General features: G+C 41.9%; 1 protein-coding gene across 7 annotated transcripts in view; it reads right to left on the bottom strand.

Annotated features, from left to right (window-relative positions):
- MACF1 (microtubule actin crosslinking factor 1) overlaps positions 1 to 25,524 on the bottom strand; it is a 366,624-nt gene that overhangs the window by 34,745 nt on the left and 306,355 nt on the right. For 3 of the 7 annotated variants that reach the window (XM_040974265.1, XM_040974261.1, XM_040974262.1), the window contains 20 exons: positions 20,342 to 20,503; positions 19,978 to 20,148; positions 19,027 to 19,193; positions 15,658 to 15,817; positions 15,004 to 15,330; positions 13,388 to 13,472; positions 12,330 to 12,571; positions 11,513 to 11,719; positions 9,585 to 9,704; positions 9,168 to 9,275; positions 7,074 to 7,292; positions 5,650 to 5,853; positions 4,901 to 4,909; positions 3,740 to 3,971; positions 2,908 to 3,134; positions 1,898 to 2,020; positions 1,699 to 1,800; positions 513 to 614; positions 248 to 421; positions 3 to 158 (listed from right to left, as the gene is read on the bottom strand). In XM_040974265.1, the coding sequence (XP_040830199.1) occupies positions 3 to 158; positions 248 to 421; positions 513 to 614; positions 1,699 to 1,800; positions 1,898 to 2,020; positions 2,908 to 3,134; positions 3,740 to 3,971; positions 4,901 to 4,909; positions 5,650 to 5,853; positions 7,074 to 7,292; positions 9,168 to 9,275; positions 9,585 to 9,704; positions 11,513 to 11,719; positions 12,330 to 12,571; positions 13,388 to 13,472; positions 15,004 to 15,330; positions 15,658 to 15,817; positions 19,027 to 19,193; positions 19,978 to 20,148; positions 20,342 to 20,503 (3,297 nt within the window). The remainder of the gene's footprint in view (positions 1 to 2; positions 159 to 247; positions 422 to 512; positions 615 to 1,698; positions 1,801 to 1,897; positions 2,021 to 2,907; positions 3,135 to 3,739; positions 3,972 to 4,900; positions 4,910 to 5,649; positions 5,854 to 7,073; positions 7,293 to 9,167; positions 9,276 to 9,584; positions 9,705 to 11,512; positions 11,720 to 12,329; positions 12,572 to 13,387; positions 13,473 to 15,003; positions 15,331 to 15,657; positions 15,818 to 19,026; positions 19,194 to 19,977; positions 20,149 to 20,341; positions 20,504 to 25,524) is intronic. The other 4 variants (XM_040974264.1, XM_040974266.1, XM_040974263.1 and 1 more) reach the window with 3 other exon arrangements.

Here is a 25,524-nt window from a genome sequence, read left to right as displayed (position 1 = left end):
ACATGGTGCTTTGCGAGTTCAACTTCAATGACTTTGGGGTCTCCACTTATTGGTCTTTGAGCATCTAACAATTCTTCAGTGTGAATCAGCCAACTCATCAGCTCCTCCAAGGCATGCTGGAATTGACCAAGGGCCAAGAGAGCCCCTTCTAGCTTGTGCTACTCAGAGAAAGTCAGACAGGGAACATTGGTTAGGAAATCAGAAAGGAACAGTCAACAGTTTGCTTGCGTACTCTTACTTGCCCTACCTGTCTGTGGGCAATTTTTTCACACAGGTTCTCCCAGAGGTGTTTGAGTTCTGTCAGTGGTTCTCGTATAATGTCTCTGTCTGTTTCATCAGTAGCTTTCTTTAACATCAGCTCACCCTGGTGATTAAGCTTCTCCATCTCAATTTGCTGCTGGTAAACTTCCACTTTGAATTCCTATCAAAGACACAGATATTTCACATCAAACCAAGACTTCAAAAATGAAAAAGCAATCTGTCTTCAAAGACCGTTATTCCCAGATACAGACCTTCATTTCATTTAACTGATCTTTAACAGTGCTGAGGTCAGTGCCAACAGGAGGCATGGTGCAGAGTCTGATCACAGTGTTATCCAGCCAGTCAAACATAGCCTAAAATAATTACAAATAGTCAAAAACAAACACATAGGGAGCGAAGAGAGAACTGCCATTCATTCCTGGCAATATAAGAGTTAAAGCACCAAGCCCTGCTTGTGACCTAACTACCGGGCATAGGTAAGGGATAATGATCTTTATTGCAGAGAAACGCTGGGATTTAGGAATAGAGTCAACATCATTGGGATGATGCTCAAAATAAACTACAGCCTGGAAACATGAGTTAATTACAAAAGGTTCATGGAAACTTCATTAGAAGATATATTTATTTTGATGAACAATTTTTGAATTTTGTAAATCTGAGTGATCTTTAATAAGTTTGTGGGGGCCTGGTGTGATAGCCTAGTGGTTAAAGTCCTTACCTTGGACGTGCTGGGATCCCATATGGGTGCTGGTTCTCATCTCAGCAGCCTCATCCAGCTCCCTGCTTGTGGCTTGGGAAAGCAGTTGAGGACTGCCCAAAGCCTTGGGACCCTGCACCCACGTGGGAGAGTCCAAAGAGGCTCCTGGCTTCAGATTGGCTCAGCTCCAGCCATTGCGGTCACTTGGAGAGTGAACCATTGGATAGAAGATCTTCCTTTCTGTCTCTCCTCATCTCTATATATCTGCCTTTCCAATAAAAATAACTAAATCTTTTAAAAAAACTTGTAGAAAATTTGTATCATGAGAAAAGTTGGATTTAAAATTTCTTTGGTATCAACAAACTTTTAACTCTGTTTTCCTATGAACTTTCAGAAGTACTCTTGTACTCAATTTGAATAAACATGAATATTTTTTACTGCCAGTTAGCTAGTAGTCCTAAAACTACTATGCCAAATGTATTTCCAGATAACCAGGGTGTGGAATTCAGAGTAGGCAGTGATGTTCACAGTAAGGACAATTTCACTGCACGCATACAAGATGATAAAAACAGCAGGAAGAGAGGAAATCTGGGCATATATCAGTTCTTTTCTCATGAGAAGTGGGAAACTTCTGTCTTGTGTTTAAGTATGCTGTAGTGAAGATGGTACACTCCTGTGCTGAGTTCAGAAAATGATAAAGGAAAACGGAACCATCTGGTGGTCACCTCCTGGCTTCTTACCTGAAGTGTGTCCTGATACTGTACAGCAGCTTGCATGGCATCCTCAAGCTTGTCTAGCCTCTCTTTCCATGTCTTATTTAAGTTCTCCCAAGCGTTATTCATCTGTGGGAAAAGCATTCAATCAGACTTGCCCAATAATAGCACTCTCTAGTCTGAGGCCACTAACATATCATTGAAATCCGAATCCCTTTCTCCATACCTCATCAATGCTCTTCTTCACTTCAGGCTTCTCCGTTTCCCCACAGGCAAAGATCAAATCTGCTCCAAGGATTCGGATGAACTCCAACTCGTCATGCAGCCCATCTGTCTCTTCCTTAATTGTCTACACAGAAATGAACAGAACATGAGCCAAAGCAGAGCAGAACAAAACTTCCCAAACTTTGCAAAAGTGACTTATACCCTCATCAATAGCAGATGTTCAACAGAACTGTGGGATTCACAAAAGTTTTTCAATGTTCTTCGTATTTCACTTATCTAGATAGAGAAGTCTCAGACTCCAGGTGGCATGAGAATACACACATACACCCAGACACCCAGACACATATGCATACATTTAAAACAGTGCAGGAAAATACAACGAACTTCAGTGATTTACCAAATGCTCACCTCTGGTAGCCACCAAGGAGATTATACTCTATAATCAGAAATCTATTACAAAGAAAATTATCAACAAGGGTAAATTATCAACTAGGTACAAGTCACAAACCTAGTGCTGACAGTCCAGCATAACAGAAGTCTAAGTTATATAATCTGGAAGAAAGTCAATTCTATGACAGGTTCTAAAGAGTGATGTATGGACTGGCATTCATGAGGTAGAGAGGGGAAAATTTTTACAAGGAAAAATAGTTGAAATAAAATAAAAATAAATAAGCATAAGAAATTAACAGCGATAACATTAAGATAGGCTTGGCTTGTACTAAATGGATGGGAAATGAATTTTGCAAAAACTAGACTCCTTCCCTCAAAAGGTTAGAAAAATGTATGTCAAAGTAGTAATTGTTACTTTTGGATAATGAATCTAAAATTGATTCTTTCTACTGTTTATTTTTCCATATTATAGGCATTTATATAATGAGGAAAGCTTTTTTTTTTTCCAAGTGGAATAAAAGGAACCTTTAAAAAAAACTCTTAAGGGTATTCAGTCTGGTTAAGCAATTAACATAATATTCTCAGATAAAGTACTTTTCTGCAAGATTTGTTTGTGTTTACCTCAGCAGCTTCCACCTGCTGTTTGATGATGGACGGGTCAATGCCAGGGCTTTCTAAGTCATGGATGATGTCCTGAGTATCTCTCATGGTGGTCAGGAGAGCTGCCATGTCATACCAGAACTTTTCTGCTAATTCCAGGACATCAAGGAATTTAGTTTCTCGCTCCTCAGCCCGGGCTTTGATGTCCTCCCAGAAGAACACCATCTGATCCAATTTGTCTTGGATTTCTTAGGGTAAAAAGGATACAAGAATAAATATCTGAAATCAGTCTCAACAGAGCCCATCCAAAACAGACATGTCCAATGAAATGATATCTTTAAAAAAGCTCCAAAAATGTGTTACTATCAAAGGGTAGTTCTCTATATCAGCCTTATTTTTATTATTTTTGACTTAGCATTTTCTGCTTATGTTGGTCTCCCACATGGAGGGATCACAAAGGTACTCTGGGAATAGAAACCACTGTCTGTTACAGAGGTACTGCTCGTTTATAAAACCTCTCATTGATGTCATGTTGTGGAACTTGTTGTATGCTTCCCAAGGAAAGTATCACAAAAGATAGTTCTATCCACTATTGAGACGGAACTTCACTCACACTAGGGGTTAAAGGAGCATTTGTTTTCTGGCCTGGGAATCCAACTACCCATTGTAACCTTGTTTCAATGGGAAAATGTGTTCTGAATTCTAAGTGACTTCAGATGACTTTCTGGAATACTCATTACTTGGGGATGGCTCTTGCATTTGCTGAAACACATCTGGTGGGATGCCAGATAAAACCATAGCCTGGAATTTATTCTATTGATTTACTTTAAATATAATTAGATCCACTGAGCACCTTTTGCAGCCAGATCCTTGTCTGCTCCTTGCGATCGCCCGATGAGCTCTTCTCCACGGCGCTTCAAGGCCTCAAAGGACGGCTGCAGTTTTTCCAGCTCCACACTGGCGCTCTTGTTGTCACTGATGCACTCACGGATTTTGTCTACTTCAGCAGGAATCAGTGGCGGCATTCGTAGGCGAGAAGAAAGATTCTCCAGTGTCTCCAACATGGGCTCAATTTTATCATGAAACTAAACAAATGTTGGGACATTAGCCATCATGGCAATACTTCATCTCATTTCTTGGGGGAAAATGTTGGGGAAGAAGGACAAGCCATGATTCTTTTACTGGTGAGGACAATCTGTATTCAGCCTTGCCCAGTGACTGTTACTGCTGAATTTGGCTAACAAACTGTGTTGGCCATATTATACTGGAGCTGGCACATCAGAAAAAAAAAATGTAACTAAACTATTTGTGTCATATACCAGAAATCTTTGGTGCTGTCAAAACTTCCTGTATGTCAACTAATGTGACAAGAAAGGAATAAGACTATGAAACTGGCAAGAGTCAGTATACCAACATCTCAGATGACAGGTGCATGCAACAGATTAGACCAAGAAGTTAGATGCCCTCTGTGTATATGGATGGGGAACTCAATATGCTCCATGATTTAGACTTTAAAAGCATTATGGCATGCAACCCACCATACGGAACAGTGAGAAAGGAAAATGTTGGCATGATGAAAGGCAATTAAGGAAGGCAAGATCTAACTTCATCCTAAAAGAACAAATTACATTCCCACTTTTTCTGGTACTTTAACAGGAACTGCAACTGTAAAATCCTAATCTTTAATCTGACATAGAAAAGGGATAAAAGGATTAAAAACCGACATTCTTATCTCTTGAAAAAAAAGTATCTATAATCAGCTCTGGATTCATTAGAGTAAGGCTTATCGATTTAAATGTCCTAAAGAAAAACAAACAAATAAACAAAAAAAAATAGTGGGATTTCCTTAACAAAACTGCCTCCCCGTTTTAAAGTTCCACCCCCAGGTGAAAGTGCCATAATAAACTGCACTAACCAGATTCATTCTGATTAGTGCAGGGAAATTTCCTAATGGGTAACAGCCTAGATTTTCAGCGTTGTAATACTCTAATCCCAATGGGGGTAGGGACCTTACCTCTGTAATCTGTAATGGTGGGCGCGGTCAACACAACAATGAAATGTGACGATGTGGGGAAGACAGGAGCAGGCAGCAACACACAAAGTAACACATTCCACAATGTGAGTGAGAGATGGGACGGGAGGTGGGGGGAGAAACTTGAGTGAGTACAAATATTAACCAAGACCACTGACTAAACACAGGAATAAAATACCCAGACATGACAAAATTACCACTAACAGTAATACGCATATATTAGTTGAAATGTATGTAGTTACATGCTTTAAACTCCATTGCAGGTAGTTAGGCTTCTCTTTGGCTCTCAATTCTGCCTACTCACACATCTCTCTCCGACCTAGGAGCTTAGCGGGCGGCTCCCTGAGTAAGATAACTAATGTGTGGCAATTTTAGGTCTCAAAAGTACTAGGCCAATGGGAACCTGAAGTCTGCTGAGGCAGTCTCTGCTTTGAAATCTGCAAGATCAGTTTATACCCAATCATCTCTGCTTAAGGATCATCACAACACAAAGTTTCGGGGAAACCATTAAGAGACAATACAAATCAGCCAAGGTGCTCTAGCTTCCTTAGTCTACAGATGCTCACTCCTGAAAATAAAAATGTAAAGCTTCCTATTCTTATTCTCCTGAAAATGTATGTGTATTATCAACATGCTGGTCTGGACATTCCTGAGCACAGGGGCAGAACCAACAGTGACTTCCTGCTGAGTCTGACGACTGAAGTTTGTAGTGATCTAAGACAGATACATACCTGGGCGGACTGGGAAACAGCCTCGTCAAGAGCTAGAGCCCTCTGGCGCACCTCCTCCTTTATTTGTGCGTACATATTTTCTGCTTTCTGGTATTTTTCTTCCACCATTACCCCTTCTTCGGGGTTTAACTCCTTCAGTTGTGGTCCTATTTTTAGTAGTTTATCAATATGAGGCTTGTGTTCCGCTATGGATTCCCTTAGTTGCTATGGAAAGACATACCAATGAAAACACAGTAAGTCTATTTTGCATTGAGGGTCAGAGAGAGAGAGAAAGAGAGACAGAGAGAGCGCATATACTCCTCCAACTCCTGTTTCACTCAGCAGATGCTGCAATGGTGAGGGATACAAGCTAAGAGCCAGGAACTCAGCCCAGGGCTCCAACCTAGGTGGCAGGAACTCCAGAACCGGAGCCATTACAGGTGCCTCCCAAGGTCTGTATTGACAAGTAACTGGAGTTAGAAGTCAGTTAAGTATCAAACCCAGGTATGCTGATGTGGCACGTGGGCATCTTAACTGGCACCTTAGCTGCTAAGGCCAAACACCCAGTTTCTTTGTGTGTCACTTTGATCAGAGCTAATAACAACTTTGAGAGGAATAAACTGAATTGCTGAAAATCAGCAAGTCTCAGAACTTACCACCTATGGAGAAACAAAAAACAAAACTTAGTCTTGTGCTCTGCCGCTGCCTGCTTCTCTTTATTTTTCATATGCCTGTTTTCATGTACCATCACCCTCAAAGGCCCCCCCAAAACACAGCGTCTCTCTCTCTCTGTGCCCTCATTGCCGGTCATATATATCTACACCACCTTTGTGTATAATCATAAATAAGTTCACGTACTATACCATAGTGTACTTTACATGGTTTAACAACTCTGCATCCCTCAAAACAGGAAATGCCAGGCAGTATAAACTGTGAGTAGCAACACGCCTGGCAATCCAATCACTCCTTGACTTCATTCTGAATACTTCTGCTTTAAATTCTTCCACTTACAGGAAATAGAAGTAGCAAAGAAGCACAAGCCATGGAATAGAAGTAAGAAACATTAAAGGTAACAGTATTAGTTGAAATGTAAATGTCTATGAATTTCCCTTCCAGTCTTAACTACATGCTCCAAATGCTTCCTGACATTGCTTCACAGCTCTCACTCCAGGTGGTGCTTCACCAAGTGCAAAGCCACCCAGCCACACCTTGACTTCAACAATACTGTTCCGAGCCTCGTATTCCCTTTTATGGTTTGTTCTTTCTTTAGCACTGCAATACCTAAGCTCTCAATATTAATTTGCATTAAATGTTCAAGAAAATAATTCAGATATACAATTGTACTGTGTTAATTAAGAATTAACACAGATAAACACTTGTTTCTTCAGTAAATGACAGAGTGCATTTTAAGTTATGCAGGAAAACAAACGTGGCGTGTATTTTACCCGCATTTCCTCTTGCTGCTGCCTGAGCTGCTCGTGATCAACAGCAGGAGGAGGCAGTTGTGCTATCAGTGCCCGAGTCTCCTCCATCCAGGGACTGAGCTCTTCATACGTTTCCCAGAACTGGTTCACCAAGACCTGGGCCCGTTCCAGGCGAGCGTAACGCTCGGAATTGAGCAGGCTAATGGCTTCATACTGTTGTATCAAAGACTCTGTCTTTTCCTATAAATACGAAGAGAAAAGCATTCATATTTCTATTGTGAAACTTCCTCTTAAGAAAGGCAGGCATACATACATTAAGATGTACACTGTTGTTAACAAATGCGGACTATAGTAGTGACACTATAAAGTATAATCTTTATTTATATTTAACTGAGTTTTTTTGCCATTAGACATGTCTTATTCAAGTAATGCTTAAATCTGAAAATGGCTTAAAAGGCAATACAATAGCACAAGAAAAGTTAATGTTTCAGTGAAGAGATACAGTGATACAGCATTATCGTAACAGATCAATGTAGAATAGAATATCTCCAGGGCTATGATGAAGTGATGAAGACTTTGCCTATAAAGTTTCACTTGTCTTTCTTCTTCTGATTAAAAAAATAAAGTCTCAGGCCCGACACAGTAGCCTAGCAGCTAAAGTTCTCGCCTTAATCCTGGCAGTCCTGCTTCCCATCCAGCTCCCTGCTTTGTGGTCTGGGAAAGTAGTGGAGGTAGGCCCAAAGCCTTGGGACCGTGCACCTGCGTGGGAGACCCGGAAGAGGCTTCTTGATTCAGACAGGCTCAGTAAAGGCCATTGTTGCTGCTTAGGGAGTGAATCAACAGACAGACGATCTTCCTCTTTGTCTTTCATTCGTCTTTGTATATCTGACTTTCCAATAAAGATAAAATAAATCTTTAAAAAAATAATAAATAAAGTCTCCAGGAGCTGGCACAGAGACAATATTCTGTATATGGACACTAGTTCAAGTCCTGGCTGCTCCACTTTCAACCCAGCTGGAAAAGCAGTGGAGAAAGCCGAAGTGCCTGGGTCCCTGCACCCAAGTACGAGACCCAGAAGCTCCTGGCTTCTGTCCAGCCAGGGCCCAGCCCCAACCCTTGTAGCCATCTGGAGAGTGATTCAACAGATAGATAGATAGATCTCTCTCTTCTCCCTCCCTTCTCTGTAACTCTTTCAAATAAATAAATCTTGAAAAACAAACAAAAAACCCAAATAACACAAAAGTCTCCAAAACACAAAGTTTACGCTGGTATTCATACTCCAAATGTTTAGGATGAGTTGTTCAATTTATGAAGACTCTTGACAAAATATGGTTAACTATATCATTTCAAAACAGACAAAAACTGATCTATATATGCACTCCACTGAGTCAATTTATTTATTTATTTATTTATTTATTTATTTTTATTACAAAGGCAGATATACAGAGAGGAGGAGAGACAGAGAGAAAGACCTTCTGTCCAATGATTCACTTCCTAAGTGGCTGCTACAGCCGGTGCTGCACCAATCCGAAGCCGGGAATCAGGATTCTCCTCCAGGTCTCTCACGTGGGTGCAGGGTCCCAAGACCTTGGGCCATCCCCTACCGCTGTCTCAGGCCACAAGCAAGGAGCTGGATGGGAAGTGGAGCTGCCGGGACTAGAACCGGCGCCCACATGGGATCCAGGCATATTCAAGGCAAGGACTCCAGCTGCTAGGCCATGGCGCCAGGCCCGAGTTAATTTATTTTAAAATAGGTATGATCTCTTAGAAGGACTTGAAAAAAAAAACTAATATCTGAATAAGGGTTTTGAAAAAGCTGCATAAGTATCTTGAAATTTAAAGCTTTTTCCATATAGACGAAGGTAAGAAGTAATTACTCCATCACAAAGAAGATGGAATTATAATGTATTTCACAGATATGGTATGGCTATTTAGACACATATGAACACAAGGTTAGGGATCTAAACTATTCAGAACATCAAAAGTTGTACCTTACTTAACAATCAGTAACAATAAAGTCAGAGGAAAAACATGTTCAACCACCATTTCACAACTTACTTCTAATTCACTATGACCAACACAAACCCAATATGGTCAATCATAACTGTAATTCACCTGTAACATAGCTTTCTGCTCCTCCCCACAAGTGCCAAAGATTTCACCACGGTGACTGAAGAGTTCATCCATTGAATCTTTGTGTCGAATGATGTCAATGGAGAAAGCCTTTGAAAAATAAGCGGTAGTTAGGTCAAGAAGCAAACGGATCCGAGCCGGTGTTAGTGAAAGACAAGACAAAACCTCCCCCAAAATTCCTTGCTTTAAAGTCACCTAAAAAATTATTTTTGTTTGACATTTTCCCTGTCTGACATTATCTTTTCAGTAGCTCATAAAGATATGTTCCTCTCAGAGTGAAAAAATCTCTTCCTCATATGAAGTACTTATAATGTCATTACATAATTCCACTTCACTTTGGAGAGTCAGAGACTCTCCTAGTCTCTCCAAGCAGTGGGCACGTGGGCGTCACACATTTACCTTCTGCACCTGCAGTTGAGCTGTGGTCTGATCCTGTTCCAGGCGAATTGGACCCAGGGCCGTCAGTTTCCGTTTTGTTTCAGCAACCCAAGCTAGCTCTGCATCAGCAGCTTGTTCATACTAGACATAGCAAGGGATAACACACAAATTACATCCAGCCAAGGTTTCCTCAGAAATTTAATTTATTCAACACTGAAAGGGCAGGATTTTCAGTAATGCAGTTTACATCTTAAAAAGTAAAGAAAAAACTGGGAAGAGTCTCATAAAATCACAAATCAAGATGGTGACAAATTACAATTGATCATATTTTGTCTTTATGCAACGAAGTTACAGATCTCCACTGGTGGTCTCACAGCTAGAAACGATGACAGAAATTAACACCCTTCAAAAGAAATCTGCTTCTAATCAAACTGCTTTTACAAGATGGCATTCTCCTCCTGCCAACCCTTTTCCTACCCATAAGCTGTTCAGTTTTAGGCAGACGTTTAAACAAACTGAATATGACCATAGACAGCTGAGTCAAGTTAACTGGAAACACTTGCTTGGCTGAAGAAGCCCAAGTCCCCAGAAGAACATCAAGCCTTCCCAGGGTTATGCAACAACCCGAAATACATTGTACATGACTGCTCTTTCATGAGGATCCCCAATCTTATAGTCTTCTCCTATTCAACTCTGTTAATAAATGCTTAGATTTGAAGAGAAAAGTAAGCTTTTCCCAAACCTAAGTTTCATATTGAAATATCTGAAAAAGATTAAAAATAACAGGAAAGGGGCTGGTGTGGTGGTATATTATACCAATCCTCTACTTGTGGCACTGGGAAAGCAGAGGAGGACTGTCCAAGGCTTTGGGCCCCTGCAGCCACAAAGGAAACCCAAAAGAAGCTCCTGGCTCCCAGCCCATCTCTGGCCATTGCAGTCATTTGGGGAGTCAATCAGTCGATGGAAGATCCCTCTTTTTTTTCTCTCTCTGTAACTAACTTTCAAGTAAAGTAAGTCTTAAAAAAAATAACAGAAAAAATGTATTTGGAAGCAAAGGAAATGTCCATGTAGTTTAGGCAGCATTCCATTACCTCTCTGAGCACAAGGAGTTGTTTCTTAATATATGTGCGTGATATGGCACATTAATACATGCACAACCAGTTACAGAGAAAAGCAGTTTTTTCCAGAAAGCAGGAAGCCAAAAAGATCAAAGGAAACATGACACCTGTGCTTACTGAGAGGATTCTATTTTGGGTGGCTATGCTATTTTGGTTTGCATATTTGATATTAATTATAGTTCCTGGTTCCTTCTCCTCTTCTAAGACGGTTGATTATGTCAAACTAAGACTGTGATGCATTTGGTCCTTTGGGGCTACATATTACCTTCATCATCATTGACCTGGCTTAGAAGAGGACACTAGTTAAGAAAGCCCTCACAGGCCCAGCACAGCAGCCTAGTGGCTACAGCTCTTGCTTTGCACACTCTGGGATCCCACTGGGTGCCAGTTCATGTCCCAGCTTTTCCACTTCCCTTCTGGCTCCTTCTGTGTGACTTGGGAAAGCAGTTGAGGATGGCCCAGGGCTTTGGGAAACCCGGAAGAAGCTCCCGGCTCCTGCCTTTGGATTGGCTCAACTCCAACCATTGTGGCCACCTGGGGAGTGAACCAGCTGACAGAAGATATTACTGTCTCTCCTTTTCTCTGTAAATCTCCCTTTCCAATAAAAATAAATCTTAAAAAAAAAAAAGCCTCACATTGACACACTGACTTGTCTCACAGTTCTTCTTCACTCAAGGTATTCTGGATCAAATCAGGGTTCACCTGTCATTACATTTAGGTTAGTTTCATTATTCTGATTCCCATGCCAGTATTCATGGCGGTCTTCGCACGGTGCCTCACACACCTATCATTACTGCTTGAAATATTAATGCCAATTGTTACAAACATTACCTGCTGTGATCTCTGAATGGCAGCATCAATTTCATCCACCCTTTGACCAATGGTGTCACTGACCAATTTGTACTGTTCGTTGACATCGGACACAAGCTTATCCAGCCCCTCTCTGGCTCTCCAGGGCACCAGCTCTAATAGGGCATGGCTCACTTCGTTCACTGTGTCCAACACCAGCCTATGCTCCATGACCTCCTTCTTCAATTCCTAAGAAGGGAAAAAAGTTTTCAGGCCATACTTTGCTAAATTAAGCACATTAGCAGCTGTGCCGGGTGGGAAGTGCTGTCTCTACCACACCTCCCAGCAGGGCACTGACCTCCTTCCTTCAGCTATTTTTTCCTTGTCCTAGGTTTTTCAATCACCCTGAAGCCTAGTGTTAGGCTTAGCTGATGCTTACTTAGAATCATCTGTATGATTTGAGCCAGACTGACTTTCATTTTTTACCCCTACTCTCAAGAAGTGATAAATAATGCTATTAAGTTGAGGTATTTAACGTAACATACATCTATATGGTATTTCTGCCCATCTTCAACTACACAAGATAATGCAAGAAAATCAAATACAACCATGAAACACCAAGAACAAACCAAGCAGGTAAATTATAAAACGGCATACACAAAGCAAATTTTCTAAGGACCTGGGCTTCAATTTTTTTCCCCTTAGGTGCTCTTACAGTTTTATGTCAAATCTCACTGTATGTGAGTCAGTACAGATTGAGGTAAGCAGAGACTGTGGTTCAGGCTGAAGTGTAAAGGTGATGAAACAAGGATTCCGACAAAGAACCCTTGTTTCCGTTAACAGTGAAATGACAGCTTACCTTCTGCCTTTGCTGAAACTGGGGTATCTGCTCCCCTGTGGGAGACTGTCCTCCACTGGCTGCCAGCTCGTCCTCCACATCCCTCAGCCACCCGGTCAGTTCTTCGTAGGTAGACTGGAACTTGGTGGCCAGCTGTCGGGCTTGCTCTAAAGTTCTGAGGGCCTTGGAGCTCGTGACTGTGATATCTGCATAACGAGTCTTGATTCCATCCAGTTTCTCCTGGATGAGTAAGACTTCTTCACCTGTGGAGGGTGGTGCACAGTTATGCTTACAGAGACATAAGGATCAAAGAGTCCCTGTGATCCTTCCTTTAAAATACACTTTAAAGGCATGGCGGGATAACCTATTGGCTAAAGTCCTCGCCTTGCATGTGTCAGGATCCCATATGGGCACTGGTTCGTATCCTGGCTGCTCCACTTCCCTTCCAGCTCTCTGCTTGTAGCCTGGGAAAGCAGCAGAGGATGGCCAAAATCCTTGGGACACTGTGCCAATGTGGGAGATCTGGAAAAAGCTCCTGGCTCCTGGTTTAGGGTCAACACAGCTCCAGCTGCCATGGCCACTTAGGGAGTGAACCAGTGGATGGAAGATTTCTGTCTTTCTCTCTGTAAATCCTTCCAATATATCTTGAAAAATATAATAAAATAGTTAAATCTTACACATGCTCTCTCCCTGTGACTCTGATACCATCTAACAACCCATATGAATGGTAAGTGGAAAATGAAGTGTATCTTTCATTTGATAAAAGGAAGTCACTTCTGAGATAAGTAAGGTCCAAGTTCAGTTGCTGATGTTTCTAGAATTCCCAGTGCTAGTCAGTGAGTGCTGATATTGCAGATACTGGAGAGCAGAGGGAATCTGCAACGGATGTGAGACAATTAAGTCTTAAGTTTTGCAAAGATTTAGCAGGTAATGAAAACAGGCCATCAGCCCCACCCAAGAGCACATAGTAATATAATCGGGGAACACTGTGCTTCTCAGAGACTCAATCCAAGACAGTTAATGCTGTGTGCTTATTGCCCTGGCCATGGAGGTGATGAGAGACACATTTCTCAAAGTACCTGTGGTTTGTTTTAGAAGAGCCTGGCCATTTTTAATGGCTTGATCTACATTCTTCTTTCTATTAACAATCTCTTCATTTAAAGCCTGAAAGGAAAGAACATCATTATTCTTCAAACAAGGAGAAAGAAATCTCAGACCCTTGAAGGGTCAAATTTAAGGAGATGAATGCCAGCTTAAAAGTATCTTTTGCGTTATATCAGTGATCATTCAAAAGAATTAAATCAGGTACGTAAAGGCGTGTTTTTCCTTGTGCTGGTTGAGAAGAGATTTAGATTTAAATCAAATTTACCAATCTGTTGGTATCAAATATGAATTCAAGATAAGTAGCAGTGGAATTCAGTAAAATGACATACTATGCCAAAAACAAAACAAGAAAAAAAATAAACACAAACATACTAGGACAGATGTCTAAAAGAAAGTGAGCAAGAGCATACCAACTTCAATAAAAATGTGGTTAGAAAAACTCTCCTGAAGCCAATGAAGACAGAGAAATCTACACTTAAAGAGGGGCTGGTGCCATGATTTAGCAGCTTAAGCCTCCGCCTGTGATGCTAGTATCTCATTGGGCGTTGGCTTAAGTCCTAACCGCTTCACTTGCAATCTAGCTCCCTGCTGACGCCTGGGAAAGCAGTGGAGGATGGTGTAAGTCCTTGCGCCCTTGCACCTATGAGGAAGACCTGGAAGAAACTCCAGGCTCCTGGCTTCAGACCAGTCCAGCTCTGGCCATTGTGGCTCTGTGGGGCACAAACCAGTGCAGGGAAGATCTCTCTTTCTCTCTCTGTAAATCAGTCTTCAAACAAACAAAAAAACAAACAAAAACAATAAAGGAAACTCAGCTTTCTACTAAAATGATACAGAGCCCCCAAAATTTCAAAGTACAAAAATGTTTTTAAAATGGTAACTTCATGATTAAATTCCAGACACTACTGAAGTAAATCTGGTCTTGTTAAAGTACATTCTCTTTCATAAAACTGCATGTGGGACCTGGTGCAATAGCGTGATGGCTAAGGTCCTCGCCTTGAATGCGCCTGGGATCCCATATGGGCACCAATTCTAATCCCGGCAGCCCCACTTCCCATCCAGATCCCTGCTTGTGGTCTGGGAAAGCAGTCGAGAATGGCCTAAAGCTTTGGGACGCCGCACCCACGTGGGAGACCCAGAAAGAAGTTCCTGGATCCTGGCTTCGGATCGGTGCAGCACTGGCCGTTGCGGCCACTTGGGGAGTGAACCATTGGACAGAAGATCTTCTTCTCTGTCTCTCCTCCTCTGTACATCTGCCTTTCCAATAAAAAATTAAAAAATAATAATGATAATAATAATAAAAACCTGCATGTGGACACTCAGGGATACATGACCTAATGATGTTAACCACAAATTGAGGCTGAGACAGCCTCTGGCTATACTTCGTATCACTTTCTAGAACTATTCTTAACTTGTCAAATACAAGTGTTTCCACTGACTCATCCAAAAAAGGATTAGTATTTAACACCAAGTCTGTAAAGTATGCACTTGTGTATAAAATAAAGCCGAAGGTTCAGAATGAAGAAGAAACGTAAAGTAGAAATCAAAATTGTAACTTAGCAACATAACCAATAAGAATGGAAAACATGAATACCAGGTGGTCAGCATGCTGTTTCTGCAGGACTTCCTGTCTGTAATCCTTTACGAACACTGAACTGAGCTTGTCCTCAACCTCAGCCAGCCAGTTGAGCACCTCCACCTCATCCTCCCCAAACAGTCTAGCGTTAGACAGGGCTTGCTCAAGCAGGGCTGCTTTCCGACAGCAGCGGTCCTGAATCTCAGTGTATCGGGTCTGCAAAGAGTCTAGCTTTTCTGACAGCACACCCTGTTCCGCAGGACATGTCAGGGAGGAGAGGGACTGCCCAGTTTTGACTGCCTGGTGCACATCTGTTGCATGGTTCTCTATTTCTTCCTCCAGAGCCTGGAAATCCAGATGGGAAAAAAAAAAAATGAGAAAAAACAGAAACAAAGTAACTGAAAAGCAAACATGGACCAATGAGTAACAAATGATATAAGAAATTAAACTTCAAAAAATTCATGTATTACAAAAATAACATTAAAATTGGGGAACAAAAGCTATTTTCTTGGATGGCAACCTATGAGTCAATTTCTATTTTTACTTAAAGAATGTGATTTTTCTAGCTAATAATTTGCCATTACTTTCAAGTTGAAACACATGTTCCAGAACATAGGCGGTAATTTCCCAAGGCCTAGCACTATACCTTCACTTACTGCAACCACTTCCTACCTTGTGCCGAATGATCTGCTGCTGTATTTTGGCAGTCTGAGTGCCAACAGGTTCTGAGTTAGCAAGCTTTTTCTCTGTGACAGATAAGAAGTCAGAAATAGGCTCAGCTGTCTCGTGGAATTGTTTGGCCAGAACCAGGATATCTTCCAGCTGTTTTTGCCTACACAAATATATAAAACAAGCTGCTCAAGCAGAAAGTTACAATAAGACTAATAATAGTAAAATACTCAGTCAAAGAAGAGTTTTCAGGAGATACAGTTCAAATACTAAAAGGAAACAGAACATACATTACGTAGCATTTTGCTGTTTTTAAAACATTACCTCTCTCCAATCTTATCATAACTTTGTAATGGGGCAGAATTATTATTCCATTATTGTTTAAGAGGAACCCAACCCTGAAGGCTTAAAGAAATTCCCATCCTATCACCTGGTGAACAGCAATAGTATCATGTGGGTCATCATCAGATGTTCTAACGCTTTTTGTCCTTATGCATCATGGACATGTACCAAAATGGAATGTAGTGCCTGTATCCCCTGAACATGTGATCAAAACTAAGTTTAAAGGAGTCAAAACATCATCAGTCTTCATTTTTCTGCTTGTGCTATTTTCTCTTATAAGTGAAGACATTGCAGAGCAAAGGTAATAGATTCTAAGAACTAGAATTCCTTTCCTGGATCCCAACCATCAGGCTTTGGAATCTGAAAGTATGACAAACTCAATGTAGTTAAGATGTAGGGTATAAGAAATGGGCCAAAATAATTCACAAGTATCAAATATCCAAAATTAAAGCATCCAAGTAAGCCCCTTTTATGGGGAGGATTTACTTATTTGTATTTGAGAGGCAGATTCCCTCGCCAAATGATTGCAATGAGAAAAAGAGAAAGAGAGAAAGAGAGGCTGGTTCCCTCGCCAAATGATTGCAATGGCTGAAGTGGAGCTGATCCAAAGTCAGGAGCTTCCTCCGGGCCTCCCACATGCATGCAAGGATCCAAGGACTTGAGCCATCCTCTTCTGCTCTTCCAGGCCACAAGCAGGCAGCTGGATTGGCAGTGAAGCAGCTAGGACTAGAATTGGTGCCCATTTGGCATGCCAGTGCTAGCAGCCTGAGAATTAGCCTATTGAGTCACCACGTCAGCTCCCAAATAAGTCTTTGGAATATCTGTAACAAATGAAACTACTCTTGTTATTTCTCTTTAAAATACTGGCCCAGGGGTTGTCACTAAGATAGTAGCTTGGGACCAGTGCGATAGGTCCTCGCCTTGCATGCCCGGGATTCCATATGGGCGCCGGTTCTAATCCCAGCAGCTCCACTTCCCATCCAGCTCCCTGCCTGTGGCCCGGGAAAGCAGTCGAGGACAGCCCAAGGCTTTGGGACCCTGCACCCGCGTGCGAGGCCCGGAAGAGGCTCCTGGCTTCAGATCGGCATAGCGTTGGCCGTTGTGCTCACTTGGGGAGTGAATCATTGGACGGAAGATCTTCCTCTCTGTCTCTCCTCTCTGTATATCCACCTTTCCAATAAAAATAAAATAAAATAAATAAATCTTAAAAAAAAAAAAAAGATAGTAGCTTAAGCTTTTGCGTGCTGTACTGGCATGCCATTACTGGTCCTGGCTGCTCTACCTCCAATCCAGCTGCCCATTAATGCACCTGAGAAAGTAGCATGAGATGGCCCGAGGACCCTGTGGGAGTGGCTCTTGGCTCCTGGCTTCAGACCAGCCCAGCTCTGGCCATTTGGAGAGTGAGGCAGTGCACGAAGATGTCTGTCTCTCCCTCCTTTCTTTGAAATTCTTGCTCTCAAATAAATAAATCTTTAATAATAATAATAATAGGGGAAACTAAGAATGGTAGGTTAGGGCCAAATGGTAGATGACTAAATATTGAGTTAAAAAGTTTGCATTTGGGGCCCGGCGCGGTGGCGCAAGTGGTTAAAGGTCCTCGCCTTGCACGCCCGGGATCCCATATGGGCGCCGGTTCTAATCCCGGCAGCCCCGCTTCCCTTCCAGCTCCCTGCCTGTGGCCTGGGAAAGCAGTCGAGGACAGCCCAAAGCTTTGGGAACCTGCACCCGCGTGGGAGACCCTGAAGAGGCTCCTGGCTTCGGATCGGCATAGTATCGGCCCGTTGCGCTCACTTGGGGAGTGAATCATCGGATGGAAGATCTTCCTCTCTGTCTCTCCTCTCTGTATATCCGCCTTTCCAATAAAAAAAATAATAATAAAAAGAAATCTTTAAAAAAAAAAAAGTTTGCATTTTACTTTCTAGGCTACAGGAAACCCAAAAAGGTTCACCAACAGCTGGATGCTAGCAAAAGCAGCTCCCTCAGCAGCCCAGGTGAGAGCTCAGAAGGAGAGCGGCAATCAGAGAAACAGATGACCAACACACAGGATGTTCAGAACTTTGCATTCTGATAGCTGTGTGGCCCGAAACAAGGATAAAGAGTAGTAAAAGTGGGTTGAGGTTTTAGGCCTAGGTAACTAAAAGATTAATGGCTCCATTAATTAAAAAAAAAATACAGAAAAGGGGGGGGGAACTGCAAATCTGTAAATAAAAGCAAGTAAATTTCTTTCAATTTTGTCTCTTGTACTGGTACGGGCAAGGTGTACTTCATGTGTCTGAAACAGGCAAGTTACATGCAGGTGAAAAAGAGAGACTAAGGAGGGAACTACTTGAAGATTGTCATTAGATACCTAGAAAACCTAGAGAGTACAACAATAAATGATCAATCATATTATTCTCTTAACTGATTTCTGATTAACTGCCATTCTTAAAACTGGGGACAATATAAGTAAAGATACCTAAGTGACTTAGCGACATGAGTATTATCTGTAATTATAGAGAGGGAAAGCACTTCTCAGAGGAGGAAGTCTATTGCCTTGCTCCTGACCATTTTACTGACAAATGTTCACTTATGCATGTCTTGGATGCTCATAGCTTTAACAGTACAAACTCTTGTGGCAAAAACCTTTAATGTGAGGCTAAGCTCAAAGAAATAAGGTAAATATCAATTCCAAGTATCAAGAGCATTATTTAGAAAGATGAAGAGGGAAAAATCTGATTGAAAAACTTAGAAACTTGGCTGGACGGCAGAAATCTGTGTCTGTTACGTGGAGCCTTGATTACAGCTCAGCACAAACAGAGCACTGGATCTTCAGCCGTCAGAATTGTACCAGCAGCTGACATTCATTTCCTTACAGTGATTCTGTTTATGAGAATCATGTCTAACAATGTATTACTCTTCCAATGAAAGGCGTAAAACACATTCCAAAGCACGGTATGAATTGTCTAGGAGCTTTTAGCATATTTCTGCAACAGCAAGTCGGGAACAAGACAAAGCAAGCTTCGGACCCGCTACTTCCAACCCTTTACTCACCTGGCCGCCGCCTTGCTGAGCAGTTCTGTCCACCTGCTTTCAAGACTTTCCAGCTGTCCAGTGATCTTCTCTCTGTCAGCCAGCTCTGCGGACTGAGCGATTCGGCCTCCTTCTGCTTGAAGCATTTCGACTGTGGCTTTTCGGTCATCTAGGAGCCGTTGCAGCAGCTATTGTGCACGATTAGAAGGAATGAAAAGTGGTAATGTGAATTCAAAACAGCAAGCAACAACAAAAGGCAAACCCCGATTTGCCAAACCCTAAGCTTAAATGAGTACCAGAAGTTTTCTTCATCCTAAAGTCAAAAATCACAAGATGTGCCAAGTTTCTACCACCCACACAAGCTTTTCACATTAAGGTTTTTAAGTGGAGCAGTGAATTAGGTGACTAGCAAGGAACTCCTCTGAACCTCAACAGCAAAGCATATTGAAACATGAATAAAATGTGAGGTGACAGCTATATTAATTAGCCTAATTATAGCAGCCATTTTGTAATGTGTATATATACTAGAACATATTCTACACTGTGGATATATACAGTTTTGCCATTATACCTCAGCAAAGCTGAAAAAAAAATCTTTCAGCATAAACTTTTTTTTTTTAAAAGGAAAATGCACTGAAATAGAAATTAGCCAACAAAATTACAGGATCTTGAACATGAAATACAACATTATTTGGAATACTGCTGATCTTGAAAACACTAAAAGCTTGTAAACATGAAGTTATGGCTAACACACTGACATAGAATTCATGAACAAGTAAAACTATTCAATCTAATATATGCCACAGTAAACTAATAGATTCAGATGATAAAAGTAAATTTCTACCTTTCCTTACAGGGTGACACAAAGCAGATTAGACTGTACTAAAACTCATAAACTCAAACTTGAATCAAATGTGTTGTCTACCACTCCCTTCAGCTGTTACACTTCGCTGTCCCAACATTCTCACTCACCTTCTGTTCTTGGATCTGTGCTTTCACCACTTTATACTCAGCAGATGGAGGTTTCTGATTTGCTATGAGCTCCTCAGTGTCTGCCAACCAGCTGAGCAATGGCTCCAAGGCATCCTGAAATTTTCCACAATGCAATAACGCCTCCTGTAGTTGTGCGATTCTTTGTGCAACCTGCATCACAGAAATAAAGATTTAGTATGAGAAAGGAGAGAGTAGTTTTTGCATTACTACTGACCCCTTTTATTAGCTATAGATTATAACTGCTGAATTTGTATTGCTTTTAGTTTCCAGGGATGTAGGCTTAGATGCGCCTTTCGTATGCCTCCTGTTCCCAGTACACTTGCTACCCTGCCTTCCCACTCACCTTCTTGTTCAGTGTATTCCATCGAGCATTGATCTCTTCCATATCATGTTCCAAACCCTGCACGTCACAGTTCTTCCCAGCACTCTGAATTAATCCCTGGCCAAGTCCATTCACCTGCTGCAACTTCATCTGAAGAGGATCCACTTGTTCTTTCTGAAACATCTGAGTAAATGCAAGCCGAAGATTTGATCAACAGGCTGTTATCATTCTTGAAAGATTTATAATTCAATGGAGGAGGACCAGAAATAAAAAGGAAAAACAAGCCATTTGCACGGCAAAGTCTCGAGGGAACATGGGCTTCATATTTCACTACATCCTCCTATGGACATGCTATCACAAAGAGTTACAACACTCATGGGGTTTTAAATTTTCATTTTGTTCAATTTTTAACGTAGAAAGCTCTTAGGAAAAGAAGTATCAGCTTTAAAATGCTGAAAAGTGCAATGCATATGAATCCTAACAGAGAAAAATGATACCAAATAATTTCAGATGAAAAACACTGTAAAGGACAGCCTTAACTTACCGCTGATAACAGGCAATGCTCTTCTCTGACAAAAACTAATAACCTGTTTAGTCAAAACATGTTAACAGTGTGAAAACCTCGAACCTCATAGCTTAATCCTCTTGGGACCATTTAATGACACTCTGTTCCAAGGCCACAGACCACACACAGCTAATAATCTTGAAACAGTATTTCTTTGAATACAAAGGGAAATGAACCACTATTGTTGGGAAGTGTCCTAAACAACTTCAGACATATATTCAAAAATCAGATGCAGATATGAGAGAGGCTTCAAAAGTTCATGAGAAAATTAACATGGAGCTGACATTTGGATGGTGGTTAACATGTTCATTGAATGCCTGCCCATCCTGTCACAGTTCATGGGTTCAATACCTGGCTCCAGTGTTCAACCCAGCTTCCTACTAACACACTCCCAGGGAAGCAGCGGTGATGGGCCATGTTAGCTAACATGACTTTCTCTAATAATATGATTCCTAGAAAATGCAAATGCTATAATTCCATTTTGTAACATTAAAGATGCTTTCATTGAAGAAAAAACAGAATAGAAAGGGGAGGGGCGAGTTCTTAAGTTTAAAGTTGCTTTGGTACAATAAAATCACAGTGGTAATCAGCCAGAGTGGAGGTAAGAAAGGACTGGTAAAAAATACCAAAGGGAGAAAGGGAAGGCATCAAGTCCACAACGAAGGGCTCTTTTTCATTCAGCAGTCAAATCCTGCCTCATACTATGACTACTATTTAAGTTCTTTCTGTGCTGCCCAATATATCAGCCATTACCTATATTTCAAGAACACATTACTGAAATTTAATTTAAACTAATGATTCAGTGGTTTAGTCACACTAACCACATTTTTTATGGTCAACAGCCCCATACGACTAGAGCCTATTTCACTGGATCACAGATGGACAGCACACACCTGCACCAGGGCAGGAAATTCCGGTGAGCTAGACAGGATGCAGAACAGTAAAACACATTTAAATACCACACCAATGTCTAATACAACAGAGCTAATCCACCTTTAAATTTAGATTTACTTTATGAATGTTTTCTGTAGTTGCATAAGCTATTGCTTTCTTATTTCCATTCCATGGATTAAGTTGACAAAAACAATGGGTATTTGTCTCATATTTTTCAAAGTTAAAAATGATATTAAAGCACCTCCAAAGAACCATTTATCCAGATCCTCATTATGAACACAAGTAAACAGAACATTAAAGAAAGTAAAATTGGAAATACTTTTTCCTTCTGACAACTTCTAACTATAGCTGTCTGGCAAAACCAGTACTTTCAGATTTTTAAAAATTCCTTCTTCCTGCAAAGGATGGAAAGAAAAGCAAGTGGCACAACACTTCAGGCCAAGTTCTACAGAAAGCACCTGCACCTCGGGATAGTGTGAGGCCAACACAGAAAACCCACAGGCAATAAAACCTATGTAGAAAGCACAACAATGAGCTCCTGTGAGGACAGATGGACTATGTCACCTCTTACCAAATGAAGCCAGCAATATCTTAGTGCAATAAGATGCAGGAGACACAGCCACAGCCAGCGGAAGGAAAAGCCTCTGGCTGAATGTAAGGATTCACTCCATGAGAATTGGGGATAATTTATGCAGCAAGCTTAGGGTCAAGCTTAGCTGTAAGTTATACCTCCCACAGTCTGTCAGTCTAACCCATCCACCACTCAAGTAACACTCCCAGAAACCTGGAGCTTCTTCCGGGTCTCCCACATAGGTGCACACAGGATTACTTGGGCCATCCTCCTCTGCCTTCCCAGGCCACAGCAGACAGTTGGATCAGAAGTGAGTAGCCAGAACATGAACCAGTGCCTATAGGGGATGATCAGCCTCTTGAGCCTCTGCACTAGCCCAATTCTTTAATGTCTTCTGTTCTCTTTCTCTTCTGACCTTCACATGCTGGAGTTTAAGGGTGTTAGGTGTAGACAGATTGTCAGTTCAAGGCCTTCTTCTCAATTCTGTTCTTTCTAGGTAATTCCATCCATTACCATAGCTTTACTCATAGATACTAATTTATGTAAATACTTCTGACTCTCAATTCATAACACTTCTGAGTCTCAAATCTGTATGAGAGTAGTTCAAAATGTTCACACAAGGACCAGTTTTATGACAAAGTGGATGAACCCACCTCTTGTAATGCTTGAATCCCACAAAGAGTGCTGGTTCAAACTCCAGCTCCCTGCTAATGAGTCTGGGGAAGCAGTGAAGATATCCCCATGTACTTGGTTCCCTAACACCCATTTGAGAGAAGTAGTTGGATTCTAGGCTTCTGGCATTAGCTTGGTGCAGCACTGGCCAATGTGGCCACTGGGAGAGAACCAGATGAAAGATCTCTTTCTCATTTTCACTTGCTCTCTCTCTGCCACCCTGCCTATCAAAACAAACAAATCAAATCTTTAAAAAAGTTCATGGGGCTGGCAGGCTAATCCTCTACCCCGTGGCACTGGCATTCCCTATGAACACCTGGTGTGTGTCCTGGCTGCTACACTTCTGATCCAACTCTGGTTTTGGCATGCAAAAGCAGCAAAGAATGGTCCAAGGCCTTAGGGCCCTGCACTCACATGAAGACATGGAAGTGCCTGGCTCCCATCTTTGGATCAGTTCAGCTCCAGCCATTGTGGCTATTTGGAGAATGAAAAGGATGGAAGATCTTTTCTGTCTTTAAATGAAAATGACTGCATCTTTTAAGACTTAAATATATATATATAATACATTCCCATGAAAGGCAACTGAAAATGGCCCAGGAGTTTAGGCTCTTGCCACTTATGTGGGAAACATGGATGGAGACTCCAGCTCTGGCGCTGGCCTCAATCAGATCTGGCTGAACTAGTGGTTGGAAGTCATCTCTCCAGTTCTCTCCCTTTCTGTTGGTTTGACTTTTAAATTCAACCAATAAAAGAAAAAAGTCCATGCATTTGAGGCATGTTCAAAACAGTATCATGAGAAACTATGCATGAATTTCAAGGTTTTTTTTTTTTGCAACACAGTAAACATTTACCAAAAACTTCCTGTATATCCCTATAGATTTAGCTGCTTTAGTACCTTCACGCAAACAAATCGCAGGCATCTCAAACCTATCAGTCCCAAATTTAACACTGTCTCCCACTTTACCATGCCCTGACATCTGTTCTTTCCTAATCAATACTGTCCTCATGGCTATTCTTAGTTTTCACTTATTTTAATCACGTGAATATCTGCATTTGTACATACATATACACAGGATGTACAACAGTTTATTACCATGTGATAGATATGATCATTGAGTTCCAAGTGTCCATGTATCAACATGACAGGCTCAACTGTCTCTAGGAACCTTGTAAAAATGGAAGAGCTGAAACTTAAACATCTCATTTGGCAAAAGCTTCTTAAAAAAATACTTCACTGGGCCTGATGCAACACCTAAATTCTCATCTTGCAAATGCCAGGATCCCTTGTGGGGTTTGAGGTCCGGATGTTCCACTTCCCATCCAGCTCCCTGCTTATGGCCTGGGAAAGCAGTCAAGGATGGCCCAAAGCCTTGGGACCTTGCACCCATTTGGGAGACCCAGAAGCAGCTCTGGACTCCTGGCTTCAGATCAGCTCAGCTTTGGCTGTTGCAACCATTTGGTAAACCAGTGGATGGAAGATCTATCTCTCCTCTCTGTAAAATCTGATTTGCCTTACCAATAAAAATAATTAAAAAAAAAAAAAAAACTTTACTAGTTGCACTTTCCAACTAAACTGGAGCTCCTGCTGGTTAGCATGAAAGCCAGGGCTGGAGGTGTGTCAGGCTGGAATGTGCATCAGCACCCACTGGCATCACTGGCATTATGTGTGGGTCGGATTTGGGGGTGGGTTGGGCTGAGCTAAGCCATAGCACTCATGGATGTGCATGAGAGCCGGATGGGATGTGGGATGTACCCGATCTGGCAACAGCACACGCCAGCATGTGCAAAAACTGGGGCTGGGAGTTGGTCTGGTGGGGAGTTAGTGAGGGATACCCTGATAGGCCAGAGCTGGTGTGTGTGAAGACCTGGCCTGTGGTAGGTTGGGCAAGGCTGTAGTACCCGTCAGTTCTCATGAGACAGGGCTAGGGGCAGAACTGACCTGGCAGCTGCATGCACCAGTGTATGTGCTGGCTGGTGAGGTTGATAGACTGAACCTGATCCTGCACTGGCTAGCGCATACAAGAGTCAAGTCTGAGGCCACCCCACGTGGAGTTTCTTGAGGGATTCCCCAACCACATCACCTTTCTCAAAACCTGACCATAGGGAAAATCACAAACATGTGGTCCAACACTGGACTGCACGTACTGGGGCTGGGCCTCCTTAGCTGCTGATGCCCATGCAGTGGACAGCATGCCCAGATCCACATGGCGCATGAGACAGCCAGCTCCTCTAGGCCACAAAAAGATATCAAATGTCTCATCAGAGGATGGGAAGCAGAACAGGTGGGGCAATTCTCCTGGCCAAGCTTTGCACCAACTGTCTGGATCTGTGGATGTACTAAGGTGGACTTGGTCAGTCAACAGGCCTTGGAGACATTCTCAACCCTGCTGCGATGAAGGCAACGACATCTCACAACTATCAAAACCATTCCAGTAACACCCTTGGCACATTTTTCCCAATATCAGAGTCTTTAAGGTGTCATCCAATGATGGCGCCTCCTCC

Source organism: Ochotona curzoniae, unplaced genomic scaffold (genome assembly GCF_017591425.1).
Source record: "Ochotona curzoniae isolate NIBS_2020 unplaced genomic scaffold, NIBS_Ocur_1.0 contig_2404, whole genome shotgun sequence".
NCBI classification, from domain to species: Eukaryota; Metazoa; Chordata; class Mammalia; order Lagomorpha; family Ochotonidae; genus Ochotona; species Ochotona curzoniae.
The sequence above is the reverse complement of the archived record's forward strand: the minus strand, read 5'-3'. Positions and strand labels throughout refer to the sequence as shown.